Source organism: Anabas testudineus, chromosome 3 (assembly GCF_900324465.2).
Source record: "Anabas testudineus chromosome 3, fAnaTes1.2, whole genome shotgun sequence".
Classification (NCBI taxonomy): domain Eukaryota; kingdom Metazoa; phylum Chordata; class Actinopteri; order Anabantiformes; family Anabantidae; genus Anabas; species Anabas testudineus.
The window spans coordinates 4527776-4548628 of record NC_046612.1 but is presented as its reverse complement, the minus strand read 5'-3'; the positions used below and the strand labels follow the sequence as shown (position 1 = coordinate 4548628).

General features: G+C 43.7%; 1 protein-coding gene across 1 annotated transcript; it reads left to right on the top strand.

Annotated features, from left to right (window-relative positions):
• The first annotated feature begins 6397 nt into the window (after positions 1-6397).
• LOC113173913 (delta-like protein D) lies at positions 6398-14306 on the top strand. The gene is made up of 11 exons (XM_026377497.1): positions 6398-6857; positions 6996-7298; positions 8016-8076; positions 8823-9080; positions 10392-10452; positions 10541-10671; positions 10793-10962; positions 11055-11271; positions 11396-11572; positions 11670-12562; positions 12678-14306. Exons 1-11 carry the CDS (start codon positions 6804-6806, stop codon positions 12681-12683), a joined length of 2331 nt encoding a protein of 776 aa, XP_026233282.1. The 5' UTR covers positions 6398-6803; the 3' UTR covers positions 12684-14306.
• Positions 14307-20853: the final 6547 nt, after the last annotated feature.

Below are 20853 nucleotides of genomic sequence, written 5' to 3'. Positions count from 1 at the left end.
GTGGCGACTTCAGCTCTCTGAGTTTTAGACTTCAGGAATCAAAGGTCTGAATTTTTGCAGATGTTACATCAACAGCTGCTCCACCTGTTCATGTTCAGAACGTATGATGAGCTGTGGAGCAGGCTTGAGTCTATATGTCTGTGTTGGAAGAGGAAGAGATGACATTAACATGGAGTTGTGTTGCATAGAGATAAGTAGATGTTCTATAGTCACATTTAAATTCAAGTCTTCTGATTATGACAGAAAATCAGCCCACTGTTTTTACTACAGTGGAGCGATCTGTAAACATGGATCATTTATCCAGACTATATGCTATTAAAAATTGTTTAGTCTGAAATAGATTGCAAAGATGTCAGAGTGAGCTGGTTAAACACAGAGAGGTGCACAAGGATCTGTGACAACAGGGATCTTCAAAGAGAAGAAGCAGAAACAAAAACTAAGGTTGCAGCTAACAGTGACTTTGTTGTCTATTAATCTACTATTATTAATCATTCCTTAAATACAAGAAATCAGAATATGCAATGGCAACATGTTAAAATGTTTCATTTAATCAGTTCAAAACCCCCAAATGTCAAGTTTATTGTGATAAAGGAGAACAAAGACCGACAATATTTACCTTTTAGAAGCTGTAACCCACAGAGTTTTCCATTTTGCTGTGAGAACAACTTATTAAAATGAACGAAAAATTAAAATGAACAGATTCTCAGGTTTTCCTCATGGCATTTGGACAAAGAAGTCACTTTGTATGAGCTTATGTTGGACATTTTGGAAGTCATGGGAAAATGTCATGTTTACTCTGCCAGCTTCGACTGAAAGACCATTTTGTTTTCAAGTCATTTGAATTGTTAAAAAGCAAAACAAGAAAGTGCTTCATCAAACTCACACAGAGTTCAAAGTTTACAACATTTTCTGGATCCTGACAGTGGTAATAAATAGTCTCTACGGTCCCAGGGAGGGTTGTGTGAGCAGGCTGCAGGTGTAGTATGAGTCCCACATGGAAAGCTACACGTGCACTGAAGACGTTACACACCTGGATGTGCGTACATCTGCATTTTCATGCCCTGACATAACAATAACCAGCCCTGAGATGCAGCTTACATAATCCTGCATCCCACTTTCAGCAGCCAGTGTTTGGGTCTGTTGTCTATTCACATTGGACCTTTACAACTTCCTCCTCCTCCTCCTACACTGACTCTTCCTTCTCCTCTTCAGTCTCCTCCCCCCTCTGCTCAGGAGAAACAGAGGCAGATGTTCCAGGAGCACACGACTGCCCTCAGCCCTACCCCCCAACACCTCCCATTTGTACTGGATCAACAGTTAACCCCCCGAAAGAAGTGACCATACAAGCACGCTCACGCACACAAAGAGCACCGCTGCCCAAATCTGTACCAGCTCAACAGTTGTCCAACTGAAAGAACAGCGCACACACACATACACACACCAAGTGCTGTCCAAATCCCCTCAGTGTGCCTGAGAGTAGCCACCTGGGGGTCAGGCCCGGTGTCAGCGTCTAGGGCTGTGTGGGTCTCTGTGGGCAGCTGGCCTGGCTAATCCTGCCGCTAGAGGCCATGGGTTGTCAAACTAAAGGCCAAGGACCCCCAGGGGGCCAAAGGACAAGAGATCTCAGAGAGCAGGGAGTGTGGGGTTTGTTTAAAATACCAGGGTTATTGTTTGTTTGTTTGTTTGTTTGATTTAAGTTCATCAGAAACATTAGAAAAAACAACAAAACATTGGAAAATGTACATTTTTCATTTTTCTATTATTTATCTATTATTAATTTATCTATTATTTAAGTACATTGAAAAAACCTGTTATTTGACCATTTCATCTTAAATGAATATGATAAAAACCTGAATGAACAGAAGTAAAAATGGTTAAAAAGTGAAAAAATTAAAGTTAAACGGACTTAAAAAACTCCATCTTGATACGGACTCATGGTTTTTGCCCTGTGAATAAACTTCTTTTTAAGAGCTATTACTTCAAATAGGTTTGTCACATTATCATAGCTGTACCAAAACACATGTGTAATATAGGTTCGTGTTGCCCTTTGAGGCTAACAGGTGGTTGAAGTTGCTTTGTTGCTGAGTGGGTTGGTAGGTGGGCACGGCCTCAGGTCTTTGTTGCTCAGATGGGGAGGGGGACACGAGTCTTAAGTTTCTGACGTCACTGTGTTGATCTATCTATCTATCTATCTATCTATCTATCTATCTATCTATCTATCTATCTATCTATCTATCTACCTATCTATCTATCTATCTATCGCCTGCACATGTATACTTACTTGAATCACGTCTCAGCACTGGTTTAATCAAAGCAGCAGATAAACGAGTACTTTAGTCCCTATGACCAGACCCAATGCTGCCGTGCTCCAGTATGAGCAGCAGTGTTCGTGTGTGTTGTATGTGTGTTTTCACGTGTGTTTGGTGTGATGGTGATGATGTGGAGGTTCCCACGACAGCCATCCATCCATTTCTTGGCACGCACACACACACACAGAAGCCATATGGCCACCTCAAAGCCACTGCATGCCTCCACTGTGATTTGGCCCAACAAGTAGCTTCACCTCTAGAGGAATTCAGCCTGCAGCCCAATAGATGGAGAGAGAGGAGCAGAGCACTGGGAGCTGGCTGGAGGACGGAGAGGTGAGATGAAGAGGTGGCAGAGTGAGGAAGAAGAAGGAGAAGAGGTGGATGGAGACGGAGAAACGAGGAGAATTAGGGGGAAACAGAGGTGAAGGAAGCCATTTGGGAGCTGGTTGGTGTTGTGGTGTTTCGTGAGCAGATGGCCGAGGCTCGAGGAGGGGCGTGCCTTGTCCTCGCGACCCTTCACAAATCACACAGCTCTCCCCCGAGGGGCTCGCGACTCTGCGTTCAATGAGAATCAATGGGAATTACTTTGCGAGAGAATGGGATGAATGAGCGGCGGGGCGCGAGACCTCTTCCTTTGTTGTCCCCCCACCCGCGCGTCACAGAGGTGCACGCTCAAACACATGCATGCATGCACGCGCGCGCGCGCGGGCGCACACATGCAGCCGCACGCGCACACATAGACAATAGGGAAGCACTTCAGTTAAACAATCGACCTCCAGTTAAACATTTTTTTAACCTCACGCACACACACGTGCGCGTGCACGCACCCACGCGCACACAGAGGGATCAGAGCTGGGGAGGAGTTTTCTGCGGTTTCCTCACGACACAATTAGAGAATCTCCTGGCATAAATTAGGTTTTAGGGGAAAATGTCGTTTTGATGCTGCTGCATGGGGATCGAAGGAGAGAGGGTGGAGAAGTGTGTGTGTGTGTGTGTGGGGGGGGGGGGGGGGTGGGGGTGGGGGGCACTTTCCATCTCACCATGCTTTTCAGTCACGCTTTGCTGGCGTAATCGGAAAATGTGTGCCACGTCATGGTGATGAATGACAGATAGTATATTGGCCTAATACAGAGAGAGTGAGAGAAAGAGCACCGAGGACCTCTGAAAGTCGGGATGAGTGTAAATAAAGGGTTTCAAGAGAAAGATTTTCCGCCACGCCACATAGGAGCATTGTCGGCTATTGAGGAGGGGGCTGAAATCAACTGGTTAAATGAAATGAGCAGCGTCCTATAGCTGGACACACATAGGGGAATCTGGAAAGACGGTGGCAGGCAATGATAATAGTGTTAAAGCTTAAGGTTAAAGGCCCTTCAATCAGCTTTAAAGGGTGTAAAGAGCACATCATGGACACGCAGCCACATTAAACATAGGCTTCTCATTCATCTATAGCTCACCCAGAGGGAATTAAAGCCAAGCAGGGTCATCAAACTAATGCAAAGACAAGGACACCCCCAGCTCCCAGTGCACCGGTCACTGTGCGTGTTGACATGACGGGCTGAGAGGTGCCCGTAGAGGGTGAGGGCGAGGGCGAGGTTGGTTGGGAGTGTGAATGAAGGTCTCATTTCTCTGAGGGAGCAGCAGATCAAAACAGTGTTGTTGTGCAAAGGGAACAGCTTCAATTGTACTTGTTAATTAAGATTCCCCTCCTCCTCCTCCCAGTGCTCAAGTGTGTGCACATTAAGCGTAAACACTGGAAGTCAGCACTCTGAAGTATAGATACTGCAAACTTGCATCCTATAATTGTAGTTTGGGGAGTGTGTGTATATGAATATTAATTCATTTAGTTTTCAGCTGGAGTAGAGAAGTTTTATTAAACATGTATACGTACCCCCCAGACTAGAACCACAGGAAGCAGACTGAAAGTCGGCGAAGTCATCCTCTGTCCTGGATCTTTGTTGTGAAGGTTCAGTTGACTGACAAGTGTGCAAAGTACACAAATGAAAACCAAAAAAGAAATACTACATAATAATTAAAGTTATACAAACATTACCATCACAAAAGTGCTTGTTTTGTCAGTGAGAGATATAAGATTGTTGATTCTGAGTCGCCACCACTTCAACAGCTTTTTACTGTCGCAGCAGGAAAGAAGCAAAAGTTCTCACACACAAATCTGTTTCTGTTCTTGGACTTTGGGCTGGATTTGTGTTTGGTTTTGCACATTTTTTGATAATTAAACCTGCTTGGGCCTCAAACAGTTATTTAATTGAAACCATAAAAAATATTTAGAGAGAAAATCCATGTTTGGCAGAGCTGCTAAAAGTTCATAGACATCAGAAATATGACAAGGGGCTGCGACTACAGCTGGAGACCACTGTGGGGATGTGTGTATATCATATGACCGGCAGATTTGTCTTTATGTAAAACCTTAACATGAAATATGGGACCATGGGAAAGAGATTAATCCATAATAATATGTTGAAAATTGATTTTCTGATTATCTATATCCACAGAGTAAGTAGTAACTACAGCTTTCAGAACTGCAGAGGTATAAAGTAGCATTAACTGTAAAGTACAAGTACTTCATTAACATTCAGAAAGTACTAGAATCACAAAACAGCAGAGCATATGAGTGGATTTGTTTGCATAGTCCCCAGATAGGTTCATAAAAATGCCAACAAGTGCGAATTCTTCCCCACATTTTTCTACACACAGATATGCAAATTAGACAGTGGCTGCCTGTGTGGAGTCCCAGTTAGTTCCCAGTTTACTTTATACAGAGAACCTTCAGGGACTTTTATTGTGTCCATTAGCTGTAGCTGCAGTCTATAACGTTTTATCTCTCCTGATTGTATGTAGGAAATGTGATATTGTAAAGATTATTGTTTATACAACCAGTCATGTTATCTCTCTCTCTCTTTCTCTCCCTCTATCTCTCTCTCTCTCTCTCTGGTGATGTATTATTGTGGGAGAGCAGGTGCTGCCGGCCCAATTACCATACAGCTGAAAGCACAAAGAGAAAAACTTTACTCCCTCTATGCCTCCCCTCCTCCTCATCGCCCTCCCCCTCCTTCTCCTCACAAAGTCTCTTAATGACAGCCACGCGAGTGACACACCACTCTTTTTTTTTTTACTGCCTCTACCAAAGAGCATGTAAGGGAAATACACAGGCATGCGGTGAAAACGATTTAGGTGTGAATTGGCCTGCAGCCAGTGCGTGCTTGTTTTGGTGCGTCTTTACGCACTTGGTTTAGATTTGGTTTCAGAGAATAGTAAAGCTGGAACTCCATCTATTTAAAATGTCTCAAAGTGTAATTTTGGGATATTTACAGAATTATAAACCTTATTTTTGCCAATAAACTGATGTTATTAAATAATATTGTTGTTGTTTGTTCTTTGAGGGAGAACGAATCAATCAGATGATTCAGCCATGTACCAACAAATCATTTACGCACACATCAGTAAAACAGTAACATTTATGAATGTGCTTAAAGAGACGTATTAACCAATAAATAAATATGAGGTAATAGGAACAGATCGACTTGTTTTGGGGGTGTGGACATGTGAAACCACGGCAGGGGTACCGCCATAGGAATGTGGCGGAGCAGATGGTCGTTGTAACGCAGTTGGGACGGCTGGCTGGCCGGCTGGCCATGCCGGGACCCGGTCAAGCATATGCTTTACTATAACCCCAAATATGAGAAGCCACCTTCGGACTTTCTGCTGCGCACATAAATCACTGAATGCTGCGATGCGCAGGATTTAGCGCAGAGGGTTAAAGAGTTTGTCGGAATGTAAATGGGAGGCATCAAGGGAAGCAAGGGGTTGTTGCACATTTAACAGCTCACTAGCCATTTGGTCTGTCTCTTTGAGAGAAAGAGAGGAGGGGGGCGGGTTTAGAAAAGTTGTGCGCACCCCCTCTCCTCCACCCCCTCCTCTTTCTTTGTGATGGCCCCGGGGCGGACTTGTGGTCGTGGTGGAGGGAGGGGAAGAAGAGGAGCAGAGGGGCTCATTTGCATCTTATTACCCTTCGCCTGCTGGCCCGGTATAAAACCATGTGCAGGACAGGAGACTCATCAGACACACGCACTGTTACACCGAGAGAGGCAGCGAGAGACGGAGATTTGTTTTCAGCGCATCATTAACGAGCAAGTGGAAAAATAAACAAGGCCATCAGAGCTGCACCTTTCTACAGCGACTCACTGGAATAACTCTCTTATATTTACATCGGGGATTTCAATCACGCTTCTCCAAGGGGATCCTTCTGCTGAGGATTACTTTACACTGTAAACCCTTTTTTACTTTCTGTCAAAAACTCGTATGGGAAAATAGGGAGGGGGGCAAAAGACACCAAAGGAAAAGTTGCTCCTCACCTTCCCTCCTGCGCGTCAAGAGTTCATCTTGTCTGTGACATAACGGAAAGCTTTTACAACTTTCTCCATGATTGTTTGAGTCGGGCTGCTCGGACCTGTGGAGCTTTCACTGCCTGTCAACACAATGGGACGCCTGTGTCTGCTCCTGGTTGTCACCCTCTCCCTACTCACCTGCCAGGTAGGTCCAACGAAACGCAGATTTTATAGATGCAAACGATTTGGTTTCAGAATAATGTGCATAAGCACAAGTGCAAACCAATAAGGTGACCTGTCTGAAACGCACCGGTCTGACTGTGTTTGTGTGTTACCTCTGTAGGTTTTGTGCTCCGGAGTGTTTGAGCTCAAGCTGCAAGAGTTTCTCAACAAGAAAGGTGTAACGGGGAACGCCAACTGCTGCCCCGGAGGCTCCGCTCATCTGCAGGGCCAGCAGCAGTGTGAATGCAAGACTTTCTTTCGGGTCTGTCTGAAGCATTATCAGGCCAACGTCTCCCCAGAGCCTCCCTGCACCTACGGCGGCGCCGTGACTCCAGTCCTCGGCTCCAACTCTTTCCAGGTTCCCGAGACCAACGCGGACAGCTTCACCAACCCCATCCGCTTTCCCTTCGGCTTCACATGGCCAGTGAGTGTTTACAGACATTTTTTGAGGACTAATATTTATCACACTGTATTAATTACATCTCCACAAGTCAGTGATCATCAACTTTACCCAATTCCATATAAACTGAATTTATAGTGGTGTGATATTACTGTCATGCTGTTTACGGCCAGTTTGCATTAATGGCACATTTAGAGAGAGTGATGCAAACCGGGGGAGTCTGTGAAGTTATTATCCCAGTGGGACACATTAGCTTTGAAGAGTGCAAAACGCAACAGATGCTCCCAAACTCAACACTTGTGAGGGTCTTTGTCAGCACTGTGTGAGAGGGGCTATTGTAGTATTTCTGTGCTCTTTGGTAGGATAAAACGGGGAGGGGAGAAGGTTGTGTGTGTGTGTGTGTGTGTGTGTGTGTGCGTGGAGGAGAGGGGTGGGGGTGTTTTCACCAAACGCTCCTCTCCTCCGACCAGGCGTGGTGGGAAATTTAACATCCTCTGAGTTGGCACATCATTGGCAGCGCAGCGTGAAATTCCGCCTCGTTTGGTTTTACGGCGGTGTCAGAGTGTGATAGTAGCAGGGGTGTGAAGCGGGAGCAGGTAGTATCCCTTATTAGGTCCCTAATCAACATGGGAATTAGGCTGTGAAGTTTATTGGGAGGCCTCCTAATGGCCCTCTGCTGCCCTGCGGAGGGAGGGAGGCCTCCAGGCCGAGCAGCTGTTGACTCTCTCTGTCTCTCCTCAGGGGACGTTTTCGCTGATCATTGAAGCTCTGCACACCGACTCCCTGGACGACCTGACAACAGGTGGGTGGCAGCAGTGTAACTCAAAGAGAAGCCAGAAGGCTGCTGGTGGCTATGTTTTCTATCTGTGGCATGTTTTTCACTTAGTGCTCAGTCATTAGTGACAAACAGCCCAACATGAGGGTATCTTACTGACACTCAAATACACAAGGTGTTAATGAATGTTATGTTGCCCCAGTGTAAAAAACTACTAATTCCATCACATTAAACCTAAATACACATTAGAATTCACACAGAGCTTCTGTTTTTAATGACCAGATATCTTTAACATGACACAGAGAAACGGATATACACAGTTTTTGCAGGTGCCAGCTGAGATTTGACCCCGTGGTGAGATATTTGCTCTTGTTATCTTTACGTCCTGCTCTTATCACCGCACTAATGCTGACTAACAGGCAGCACAAGATTGGGAATGTTTGGTGGTGGTGGTGGAGATAATGGAAAACCTGGTGGATGCCAAAGATTTTATGATGTTAGTCTGTCCATTTATTTGTATAATAAAGTGCACAGATCACAGCTTAAACATAGTTTTTATTCAGACACATCTGATCTGAACAACCACATCTCAGATCCACCGAGATGAAGAGCTGGCTAGAGCAAAGTCTACATTAGACAAATGTATGAAATTTGTTCTAAACAAAGGGGATATAACTGATGATGTATGGCAGTGGCAAGGTGCTGCTGTCATAATTTAATCATGATATTAACGACACATGACCTATAACAAGCTGCATCCTTGACTTTTGCAGACAATCCAGAGCATCTGATCAGCAGAATCGCCACTCAGCGTCACCTCTCTGTGGGAGAAGAATGGTCAAAGGACATGCAGACAGCCGGCAGGACAGAGCTCCGTTACTCTTATCGCTTCCTGTGTGACGAGCACTACTACGGCGATGGCTGCTCCGTCTTCTGCCGACCACGAGACGATGCCTTTGGACACTTCACCTGTGGCGAGCGCGGAGAGATCATATGCAACTCTGGCTGGAAAGGACAGTACTGCACTGAACGTAAGTGGGTTTGCTCATTATATCAACATTATCTTCCAGGCTGCCTGCAGCAACATGAGCAAAAGGTCATAAAAGAGGTTGTTTGGTGAACAGATGAGGATTCGGTTGGCGGAGCAGCACATAAACATGTGCAGTAGGTGTTGATGTTTACAGAAAGCATGAAACGCTGAGACAGGTCAGAGCTCAGGAATCACTGTGAGATGAAAATATCCTTGTTTAACTGTTAAAGTTTAAACAGTTCTAAATTAGCATTGATGAGGATTTGAGAGTTTCAGTCTCTACTTTACAAAATAAATTTCCCTACAGTCACTTGTCTATTGTTATTGTTTAGGGACTTTTTCCTAACGCAGGGCCCGTGTGCAACAGGCGTCAGTTAGTTATCCCATAGCACCAGAGGCCTCCATTCTAATGAGCCGCACTGGCTCCTCAGTAATTCACACGCCGCGTGCCTTCCATTAGACCACTGGGGCCTCCTCGCCTCAAACCTCCTCCCCGATTGGCCAAGTGGGGGTCCTGTATTGTTGTGGCTTGGGCTGGTGATTGGCCGAGTGGGGCTGTGTATTGTTGTGGAGGGGGCAGCTGCTCGGTGAGAGGAGACAATGGAGCAGCTGTCTGGTGGTTAGCTCCACACAGACCAGCTGGCCCTGGGGGGGGGGGGAAGAAGAGGAGGGGAGTGAGGAGAGAAGGGAGGAGCCGAGGAGGGAGAGGAGAGTGTAGAGGAGGAAAGGAAGAAGAGAGGAGGAGGAGAGAAGCGGGGATAAGTGGATGGAAAAGGAAGACAGGAGAGGATGATCGGAAGGAGGAGGGGATAGGGGGGAGAGGAGGAGAGGGGCCAGGGGTGAGAAAAGGGACTTCTGACCCACAGTCAAGAGGAGAAAGGAGGCTTTGTGTGGGATGCTTTTGTGCTGGAGAACAACCATGTTAAAGGAGAGGGCTTGTTGGCTGGTTCCCCCCTTTGGGGACCAAAGCTGTCGTAGCCCTGTGTGGGCTGTTCGAGCCAAGAGGGAAAAATTTCAGCAACTTTAGCAGCGTTCAAGAGAATAACACACTTCAGCCCATGATCAGGGCAGTTCACGTTGTTCCAGGATGACTTTACCAACATGGTTTATTAGGCCTAAACTAGGAATCAAAGACACAAGCAGCCAGAAAACTGGACGCACGAACAGATAAGAAGGAAAAGGCACCAACCAGACAAGCAGGCAGCGGTTTAGAAAGGCCCCATGTGAATAGGAGACTGATGGAGGGCAAACACATGTTTCCTATACTGGATTTCCCATAATTCACATGTCACTATTTGTTTCCTCTCTGCAGCAATTTGTCTTCCTGGCTGTGACGAAGAACACGGCTTCTGTGATAAACCAGGAGAGTGCAAGTAAGTCTGAAAACCACTGACATTCATTTCTCAAATCTGGTTTCCTTTATTTGTTACTAACCGTCTTGAATGGTTGTCGTGTTCTCAGGTGTCGTGTGGGCTTCAGTGGGCGTTACTGTGATGACTGTATCCGTTACCCGGGCTGCCTCCATGGCACCTGCCAACAGCCCTGGCAATGTAACTGCCAGGAGGGGTGGGGCGGGCTCTTCTGCAACCAGGGTGAGTTTACTGAGAGATTCACTACTTTGTTGGGACCCTCTGGGAGTCAGCCAGCTCTCTTTGTTTTCATCTTTTAGCCGTGTTTTTTCTAAAGTTTTGTTTTTTGTGCTGATGTTTCCAGATCTGAACTACTGCACACACCATAAGCCCTGTCTTAATGGAGCCACTTGTACCAACACTGGCCAGGGCAGCTACACTTGCTCCTGTCTACCTGGATTCACAGGTGCCAGCTGTGAGATCCAGGTCGACAAATGTTCAGGAAACCCGTGTCGTAATGGAGGCAGCTGCACTGTGAGTATCAATGACAGAGAGCTGAAGTATTGATACGGTGTTCATAGCAATAGATCTGTGTGTAACCACGGTCTGCCCTCTTTCCTTTATAGGATAACGACAGTGGATACAAGTGCACCTGTCCACCTGGCTTCTATGGCAACAACTGCGAGTTGAGTGCTAACACCTGTGCAGATGGACCCTGCTTTAATGGTGGACGTTGTGTTGACAACCCTGAGGGAGGCTACTTCTGTCAGTGCCCAGTAGGATACGCTGGTTTCAACTGTGAGAAGAAAATCGACCACTGCTCATCCAACCCCTGCTTAAATGGTAAGTTGTCTTCTGTGTTTTTAAGTTTACCCTGACCCTCAATCAGATCTATACAAGAAGTGGAGTGTTCAAACGTCTGGGGTCTGACTCTAAGCTTCTGTCTGAATCACTTTGCCCTCTGCAGGTGCAGAATGTGTGGATCTGGTGAACTCCTACCTCTGTCAGTGTCCTGAGGGATTTTCTGGTCCTAACTGTGAAGACAGCAGCAGCAGCATCTCTGGATATTGTCCGTCCTTCCCTTGTCAAAATGGTGGAACGTGCCAGGAGGGAGTGAATGGCTACACCTGCACCTGTCCTCCAGGTATGACAGCTCTCAACACATTCTTCATCATAAGTTTTTCTGCAGATTTGTGCTGCTTTTGTGCAAGAGTCTCAAACTCTTTTCTCTTCTTCTGTAGGCTATACTGGTAAAAACTGCAGCTCTCCCATCTCCCGGTGCTCTCATAACCCCTGCCACAATGGAGCCACCTGCCATGAGCGAGGAGGTCGCTATGTGTGCGCCTGTGTGCCTGGCTACGGTGGTCACAACTGCCAGTTCCTGCTACCAGAGGCGCCGGTGGTGGAAGAACCAGTTGGGAGATACTCTGCTTCAGAAAGTGGAAATGTTGAAGATGATGGGGATGATGAGAGTGGATTCCCGTGGACTGCCGTGTGTGCTGGTGTCTTCCTCGTTCTTGTGATCCTCATCAGCTGCTCGGTGCTGGTGGTCTACGTTCGGGTCAAACTGCAGGAGCGGCACCGTCACCACAGTGACAGCATTCACAGTGACAGCCACGAGACCATGAACAACCTGACAACCACCAACAACTGTCTGCGTGGTGATAAGGAATTGGGAGCTGTGATGACAACATCAATTAAAAACACCAACAAGAAGGTGGATTACCATTCAGACCTCTCTGGGTCACTGGGTGGTCTGAGTGGAATCAGCGGGCTCAATGGATCAGAAAAGAACGGCTTTAAGACGCGTTACCCCAGTGTGGAGTACAACCTGGTCCACGAGTTGCGTCCTGAGGAGCTGTCACTGTGTAAAGAAGAAGAGCATGATGAGCCAGAGGTCAAGTGTGAAATGCTAGATGAGTCTGACTCAGAAGAAGGATACAGGAAGAGACAAAACAGGTACGTATCTGTTAAAATAAATACTCACACAGCGAGTGAGCTTAAATACCAACCAGCAAGTGATGCTGAATACCAATGTTCCAGTGAGAGCAGGTACCAGAGTACCACCGACACCAAATACCAATCTGTCTACGTCATATCAGACCAGAAAGACGAATGCATCATCGCTACAGAGGTGAGTAAACAAAACTCTATTTATCTGTCTGACTAACACTTAAAATAATTATAACATCACTTAGCAACTGTGTAAAAACACACGAAACATTGATGGTTTTCTTTCTCTGTTTCAGGTATGATACTAGTCAGACTGGACCAGTTTCCTCTGGTTGATAGTGGTCCACACACCAGCCCTGAGTAGTAGAGCTCAGCTCGTCTCCAGGAGGTTTTACTCCTGCTGTTTGCTGCTGTTCCCTGGGATTTACCGGAGGACTTTGAGCCAAGGTTCTGCCGAGCCGGCACAGAGTCATTGCCGACTTACAAAGCATCCATCAGTACTACATTTGAATACCGGACATTTTCAACCATCGATTGATGTAGCCCCAATGCTGACTCAGTGGCGTGAAGTACCAAGACAGTGCTAGTACTCGTACAAACTTTGTACAGAAACATCACAGAACGAGCGCTAATGCAGTCGAAAGACGACTGCAGGAGAACTGCTGAGGAGCGTGTGTTATGTCTGCTGCAGTACTGGATGATTTACTGCTTGTACCAAGACAAACTCTTCTCCTGATGAACAGTGGAGTATGGATTTGGATGTTGACTGATGATATTGTAGTACCGTGGAGTACTGATTGAATGAACAAAGTAGTACCTTTGGAGTACTGAGAACCTTTGAAGTACTGTTGTAGTACTGTTATGTGCTGTGGTTTTACAATGCAGTGTAAAAGCTGTTGTGGATATTGGACAGTTCATTTCTGTGCAGTGCTGCGGAATAAAGGGTGAAGTTGTGGCAACGTCCCTCGACTTTATTAGTGCTGCAGCTGCTGCTGTAGTCTCTTTATTGCTAAAAATCCAATTAGCGCCTTCATGGCAAAACAATACAAACAAAAATAAAAATAATGGGACTTCTACAACAGCTTTTTAACTCTGCAGCACTGACAGAGAGAGTGTTGGCTGAGCTGGTTCTCAGCAGAAAATAGAGAACTGAAGACTCCAGTAGTGACTGCAGATTGATCCAACATGGATCCTGTTGGGCCATACTGGCCTCTGACCCCTGAAGGTTATGATACACAGGGCAATGTTTTGGGCAGAGCAACTTAGGATACACTTTCAGCATTAGAGGACAAACAAGGGGAGACAAAGTGAAACAAATCAGAAAAAATCCTGAGGGAAATTCAGTATTTAGTGCCACCCAATACTGCGGCAGGTCTTCTGGCCTCAATTTATTGACTAAACTACTTAAACAATGTTGATAACTGCAAAATTCTGGCGATGCTGCTGAGTTTCCGAGTAAGCCGAGCCACAATGGACTAGTCTTAACTGCCAAGACCTCATTGCACTATGGAGGTGTGTGTCTGAGTGTGTGTGTACCCAAGACGTGATGCCCATGTGTGGTGTCACATGTATGCACTGCTCACTCCCACTCCCTTCACTCCCAGTCTTCCACTATTAGCCAATCGAAGGACACCATCACCCTGCCTGCCATTGGTTAGGATAATTTCTTTTTATTTTATTTGTTATCTAAAGAAAGATGTATTCTTTTAATTTAATTATGTAATTATTTGAGTTTCATTTTGTTGTGATTTTTCTTGTTAAACCTGTTATAATTTAAGTTGGATCATTTTTATTTGGCAGATAATGTATGTATGTAAGTATGTATGTATGCATGTATGTGTTAGGCACTTGAGACCACTGTGACTGTGTTGTATTTAAAGAGAAAAGTTGTATGTACAGAGCCTGTCATTTTTATTACTGGATAACAGCGCAATATTTTTCCAAAATAAAAAAGGAATGAAATATAGAACATCTGGTGCTGACTGATTTTTTATTTATATGTTTATTTCTAATGATTACATGCGTCTAAACAAGGAATAGATTGAGTAAGACACATCACGTAGATGAATTTGTCCAAAAATAGTCAAACAAAGCATTAGCAAAGAGGATGCAGCTATTTTTACATATGCCCTGAAAAGAGCAATCGAACAATTTTAAGTTCACGGATGTGTTGTCGCTGAGTGATAGTGTGTGTGTCTGTGTGTGTGTGTGTGTGTGTGTGTGTTTGTGTGTGTGTGTGTGAGTTTGCCTGACGCAGCAGAAGACTGTCTCCTAGTGGAACCACTAAATGAGACAAAGACACACCCCATAATCATAGACCACTTAGCTAACCTCCTCTGAGGCCAGAGCCATCTCTTTGTGTGTGAGTATTTGTGTGTGTGTGTGTGTGTGTGTGTGTGTGTGTGTGTGTGAGAGAGAGAGAGAGAGAGAGAGTGTGTGTCTGTGTGTGTGCGTATGTGCATAAACAATACATGTGTATTTGTATTAGTCTTGATGAGTTTCTAAATGAATGTTTTTGTAACGGGCTTCTGCACATGAGTATCACTACTACGTGTGTGTGTGTGTGTGTGTGTGATTTTGTTTTAAGCAGAGGGGTATTTATAGCTGGAGAGAGAAACCACCAGTCTGGATTTAGTCCCGGTTTACCCCTGCCTGACTACTCTGTGTGTATAAGTGTGTGTGTGTGTGTGTGTGTGCCATTTAACGACCACTGGGAGTGTAGAAGTAGTCATCAAAGAAACTCATCTGTTTCCCAGTCTCGTATAAACACACGCGCGTACACTAGACAGTGAAATTGGCCGAGAGATGATCAGATATTTATTACAATTACTCACGATAAGCTGTATTAAATTGCTGCTGGCTCTCAGAACACACACGTACCAGTAAATACACAGGTCATGGCCTCGGTCATGGTCGTAGTTGGATTCAAAGACAGAGAGAAAAATAAAGGAACATCTGGAAAAGTCTGATTAATATGTTGATGCAGAGTCAGTTATTTTACAATATATGTGACCAATGTTAGAAAAAAACAACAGATTGAAGTAGTGACCTGCCAGGGCTCACACACACACACACACACACACACACACACACACACACACAGTTGCCCTTCCAAAAGACTGCAACTGTGACTACTCAAATCGTATTTGCTTGTACTACACAAGCAGCGGGCAGTTGTTAGCACATACCATGCTAAGCTTTTTAACTTAACTTTTTTCAGTGCCACAATAGCTTTTCGCTGAGTTGGAAAATCACAGGAGACAGGCTTAAAGCTGGTCCTTTGTTGTCGTGAGGCTGTCCTCCGGCCCCCGAACAGTCGCACACACTCGTATCCTCCCTCTCTGCATCTCTCTGGTGTCAATAGTCAGACAAAGCCCTGGTCACTGGCTGCCATATGCTGCCCTGCTGCACATAAAGAACAGCACTCTTTGAACTTCGGAGGGGGAAATCGAATCTTCTTCATGGTGAAATATATAGAGAAGTGTGAGATCAGTCACATGTTCACGTGGACTCGTTGTCCCCCTTTGGCACTGTGGTACTGAACATCGGTGGTAGTTGTACATTCACTCAGCTATTGTTATCTTATAGGTACAATGTTGAGGATCTTATTCTGCACTTTAATACTTCCAGTTGATCTTGTTTTATACTTTACCTCCACTAGAATTCAGAGGGAAATGTTGCAGCTGCAGATTTTAATACAAAACATAATAAGAAAATAATAATTTTATGCAACCTTAAACAACTGTAGTGTGCATTAGTGCATTCTCATGGCTTTTCTTGTCACTGCTATGCAGATGACACACAGCTCTTCCTGTCTTTTCCACCGGATGACTCAACTGTCTCATCTCGTATCTCTGCCTGTCTCTCTGACATCTCTGCCTGGATGAGAAAAAGACACCTTCAACTCAACATACCCAAAACTGAACTTCTAGTCTTCCCTGCCAGACCTTCAACTCAACACAACATCAGCATTAACATTGGATCTGCGGTGATTGTCCCTACTAAGTCAGCCAGAAACCTGGGGGTCATCATTGATGACCAGCTGACCTTCACAGATCACATCGCCACAGTCGCTAGGTCGTGTATATATGCCCTCCACAATATCAGAAAGATCAGACCCTATCTGACAGAGTACACAACCGAACTCATTGTACAAGCGTTGATCTTATCTCGCCTGGATTACTGCAATGCACTACTGATGGGTTTACCGGCATCCACGACCAAACCCCTCCAGATGATCCAAAATGCGGCAGCACGCCTCATTTTTAATCAACCTAAAAGGTCTCATGTCACATCGCTCTTCAGATCTTTGCACTGGCTTCCTGTGGCTGCAAGGATCAGGTTCAAAGCTCTGTCTCTTGCCTACAGAGTGGTCAACTCCACAGCTCCATCTTATCTCAATTCAATCATTCAGGTCTACATCCCCTCCCGTCCACTGCGCTCAACCAGGGAACGTCGTCTGCTGGTACCAGCACCACACAGTCGACACCAAGGAAAACTGTTCAGCTCAGTGATCCCACGATGGTGGAATGAGCTGCCTATCTCTGCACGCTCAGCCACCTCACTTGCAATCTTTAAAAAACTGCTGAAAACAGAACTCTTCCGCATCTTCCTTTGCACTTAAACATCACACTTCTAACATCTCTTGAAACAGAAACACTTTTTCGATAGCACTCTGCTTTGATGTTGTTTCTCCTTGACTTCTTGTCTCCTTGCCTTGTTCCTCACTTGTAAGTCGCTTTGGATAAAAGCGTCTGCTAAATGACTAAATGTAAATGTAAATTAAAAACTAATATATAATGGTAAAACACTGAAAGTACCTTTTGATAATAATATATATTACTGTAGAGTATATAAAGTATATATATAGAGTATTTTTTCTATTGAGTTTCTATTTTCCAACACACAAACTGAAGTAATTCCACATTACAGAAAGTATAAGTTTACATGTTTGATATTTATAATGGAAACATATTGTCTCAGCTACTCCCCACCTCCTTCTCTTTCCTCACACACACTTTGTATTCTGACAGGGAGTAGGCAGGACCATATCTAATCCAGAGAACAGGCTGTTTAAGTGTGTCTCTGCTATAATCTGATTAATTTGTCCATTCATGTGCTCCTCTCCTCTCCTCAGAGCTGTTTGAATGTTTGTGTGTTACTGTGTTCATGTGTGTGAGTATGCACGTACAGGACAACTAAGGAGCTTTATCTTCTTTTCACGTAGAAGAAGACTTAAGTGGTAACAGTGGAGCCATTAACAGATGTACTTCACCACTTCACAGCACTTTACAGCAGGTTGTTTTCACAATACAGTATCAATACCTTTGGTAATCTTTGTTGGAGAGGTTGTTTGTCTTGTCCACTATCCACTGCTCGAATGTGTATGGGTGGATTTCAAAAGCTGAAAATTTCAAATTGTAAAAGCTAATGTACTACCAATACATTGAAATGATAAATTAATAGCTTAGAGCCATAGAATAAAAATACTAATAGAAAAACCAACTAAGCATAACTACGCTCCTTAGCCTATATCTTTTGTTTGCCTTGTTCCTCACTTAACTAAATGTAAATGCATAACATGGTCTCTTTAAGTAAAAACACTAATATCATGCTGTCACAATACTCCACTCAAATGAAACCATATTTTACATATAAGCTGATATCACACATCATAAATACTTGGGGGGCTTTTTCATTTCTAAACCAACAACTTGTTGGAGATATGGACACACACAGGGTTCGGATCAGGTTTGGATTCAGTATAATATCAGATAAAATGTAATATCAGCAGTCAACGGTCATCTACAAGTAGTAATGATCGGGCCTCAGCATCCTTTAGATTGTGGCAGAAATCAAATAGATAGTTTCAGACAATACATAATTTCAGACAGTAAACTATACAACATGAACTCAGCAACATCTTGTTCAGTAGTCGTTTATTACACTGTAGTACAGTAGTTATTCCACAGCATAGAGACCAAAAAAGATGTCTGAGGAAACAGACATCAGATTACTGATTAACAAACCCCAATGGTTCATGTGTTTATCTACTGATTATTCATTATTCATGCTGGAAACATTTGCAGTCTCTCTTTCTACTGTGTTATTAAGCCGTCGTGGTTTATTAACCCTGCACCAATAGGATTTACCTAGGTAAATAAAATAATCCTGTAAAAACTGATGTAGTACGAGGTAAAGGGACCTGCTGACAACATGAAGCACAAGGCTGAAATCCTATGGCTGTGTCTGTAAATCTAACATGCAGCACAATAAAACATCAGTATTCAGATATTCAGACATTTAATTGGTGTTTTTGTAAATTTGATTTTTGGACGTGTTTTTAAACGTCACTCAGATGCACAGTAAATAAATGTTGTTCCTCTTTTCACCTATTTGCTGATTCACAGAAACGTCATAACGGCGACTCGCTGACTTTACACCTCTCTCCTCTGGTTTTTATTAGCATTGCAATTTGGGACCAGGACAAATCCTCACAAACAAACAGCATCACTGACCGGTGATCCTCCGATCTTTTTTTTTTCTTTTTTTTGGGCTAAATCTTGTGGGAAAACAGAGATTTCTTTATCCATTGTTGAGTTTGAACAAACGAAGTGACCACAGCAGCACACAATGACAGACAGCTTATTCAGCTACTTCATCTGTCGCAGCTCCCCAGGGACCAGGCTCTGATCTTTTCCCAGAGCTCCATCTCTCTCTTTCACTTTCTCTGATTGTCTCTTTCATCTGACTCTGTTAATATCTGCAGAACACGACTCCATTAAATCTAGTAATATAAATAAAATCCTACGTATTTATATCTTTTCATTCTGGGATGTCGCTGGAACTTAAAGTAATTAACCACATTTCTCATTTCTCTTTGAGAGATTTGTTTATGTTTTTAATTTATTATTTTATTGTCGTTTCTCCCTGGGGGTTCAAGAGGTTGTAAAGACTGAGGAGTCATTCCTTCAGAGACACCAGCTCCCATCAGCGCCTTCTGGTCATTACTAGTGCATCGTGGGAACAGCTTGGCGAGGACAATGATTGGCTACAAACAATGAAGCTGGAGGGCAACACAAAGGACACGCCCACTGCATGATGGGAAAGAGCAGAGGAGGAAGCAGATGTTGTCACAGAGGACACACAGGAGGGGAGAGAGAGACAGCAGATGTCTCTCCATCCATCTCGGACTCTGATGGGTTTGTTTTGTGTTTAGCAACAGGTGAGAGGAGGCAACAGCTTTACCTGCTTTTGACAGGACAACGCTTTGTTCGACAGGTTAAAATCAATCACAGCAGCTTCGTCAGATTCCACAAGACTCCACAGGATCTCAGCCACAAACATTCCCCCAGATTTCTTCAGCCTCTAAACTTTGATTCCCTGTTAAATGTTTCCTTGTGTCTTCGACAACACTTAGCTTGATTCTCTGTAATATGTGGTAACAAAGGTTTGTTCAAACCACAGTGCAGACTTCTCTGCATCCACATCTGTAATGTGCTACTACTACTACTATTAGTACTACAGTACTATGTTGTTTCTTATTAACGTACCATGTGCATAACAAGAGCACTGTCTTAAATAAAAAGATATCTGCTTCTATTCCAGATTAGAATAATAACAAATCACAACTTAGTAACCTGTACTACACTATGGAAAATATGCACAGAACTTAAAAATCATATGACAAACTATGTAAATACTAAATACAAATATAACTTACTACACTAAGAAACCAGTGTTTCACAATTACTCTACTGAAACATTTCACTACCATTTGGGATTTGTATGTTTGGATTCTTTAAAATCTGGTGTTTCTCACATGAGGTTCTGTGTCATTATAACACATTTAGTCCACTTTATACTGTACTTATTGTAGAAATCTGTGCTACTTGTACTTTGTTTTACATTAATATGAAAACATATGATAAGAAGACAATAATTAATATAATACATGTTCTGTGATAGTTATTATGATAATCAAGTATTACGTATATAAATGATTTTTATAAAAGAAATGTAGTTATTTCATGGCTCCAGCTTGTCAGAAATGAAGATTACTTTTCTTTGTGATTATTTTAATTCAGGTTTGGACTCCCCATGGACTCAGTTATTTATTATAATCATCAGTGTTATCAATTACACAAGAATATAATCAAGAAATGAATCAATAATCAATTACTGGCTGCAGTTTTATACAAAAATACATTAATCTCCAGCTGCTACAACAGTAAAATCCACACATTGATGCACGAGTAATAAGGCCTTTGAGTAAGTCTTTCAGATTTGGAAGGTTTTAAACTTTTACTAGTGGATATTTTGACAGTGTGCCAGTACTCAGTTTGTCTCTGTGTATAATCACAGTGATCAGACCTCGTTTCACAATAGAGGTAACTTTAAATTACAATTACTTCATAAATCACTTCATTCATAATTTAACGCCTCTACTTTTGATTGCTTTAATTTAGGGTC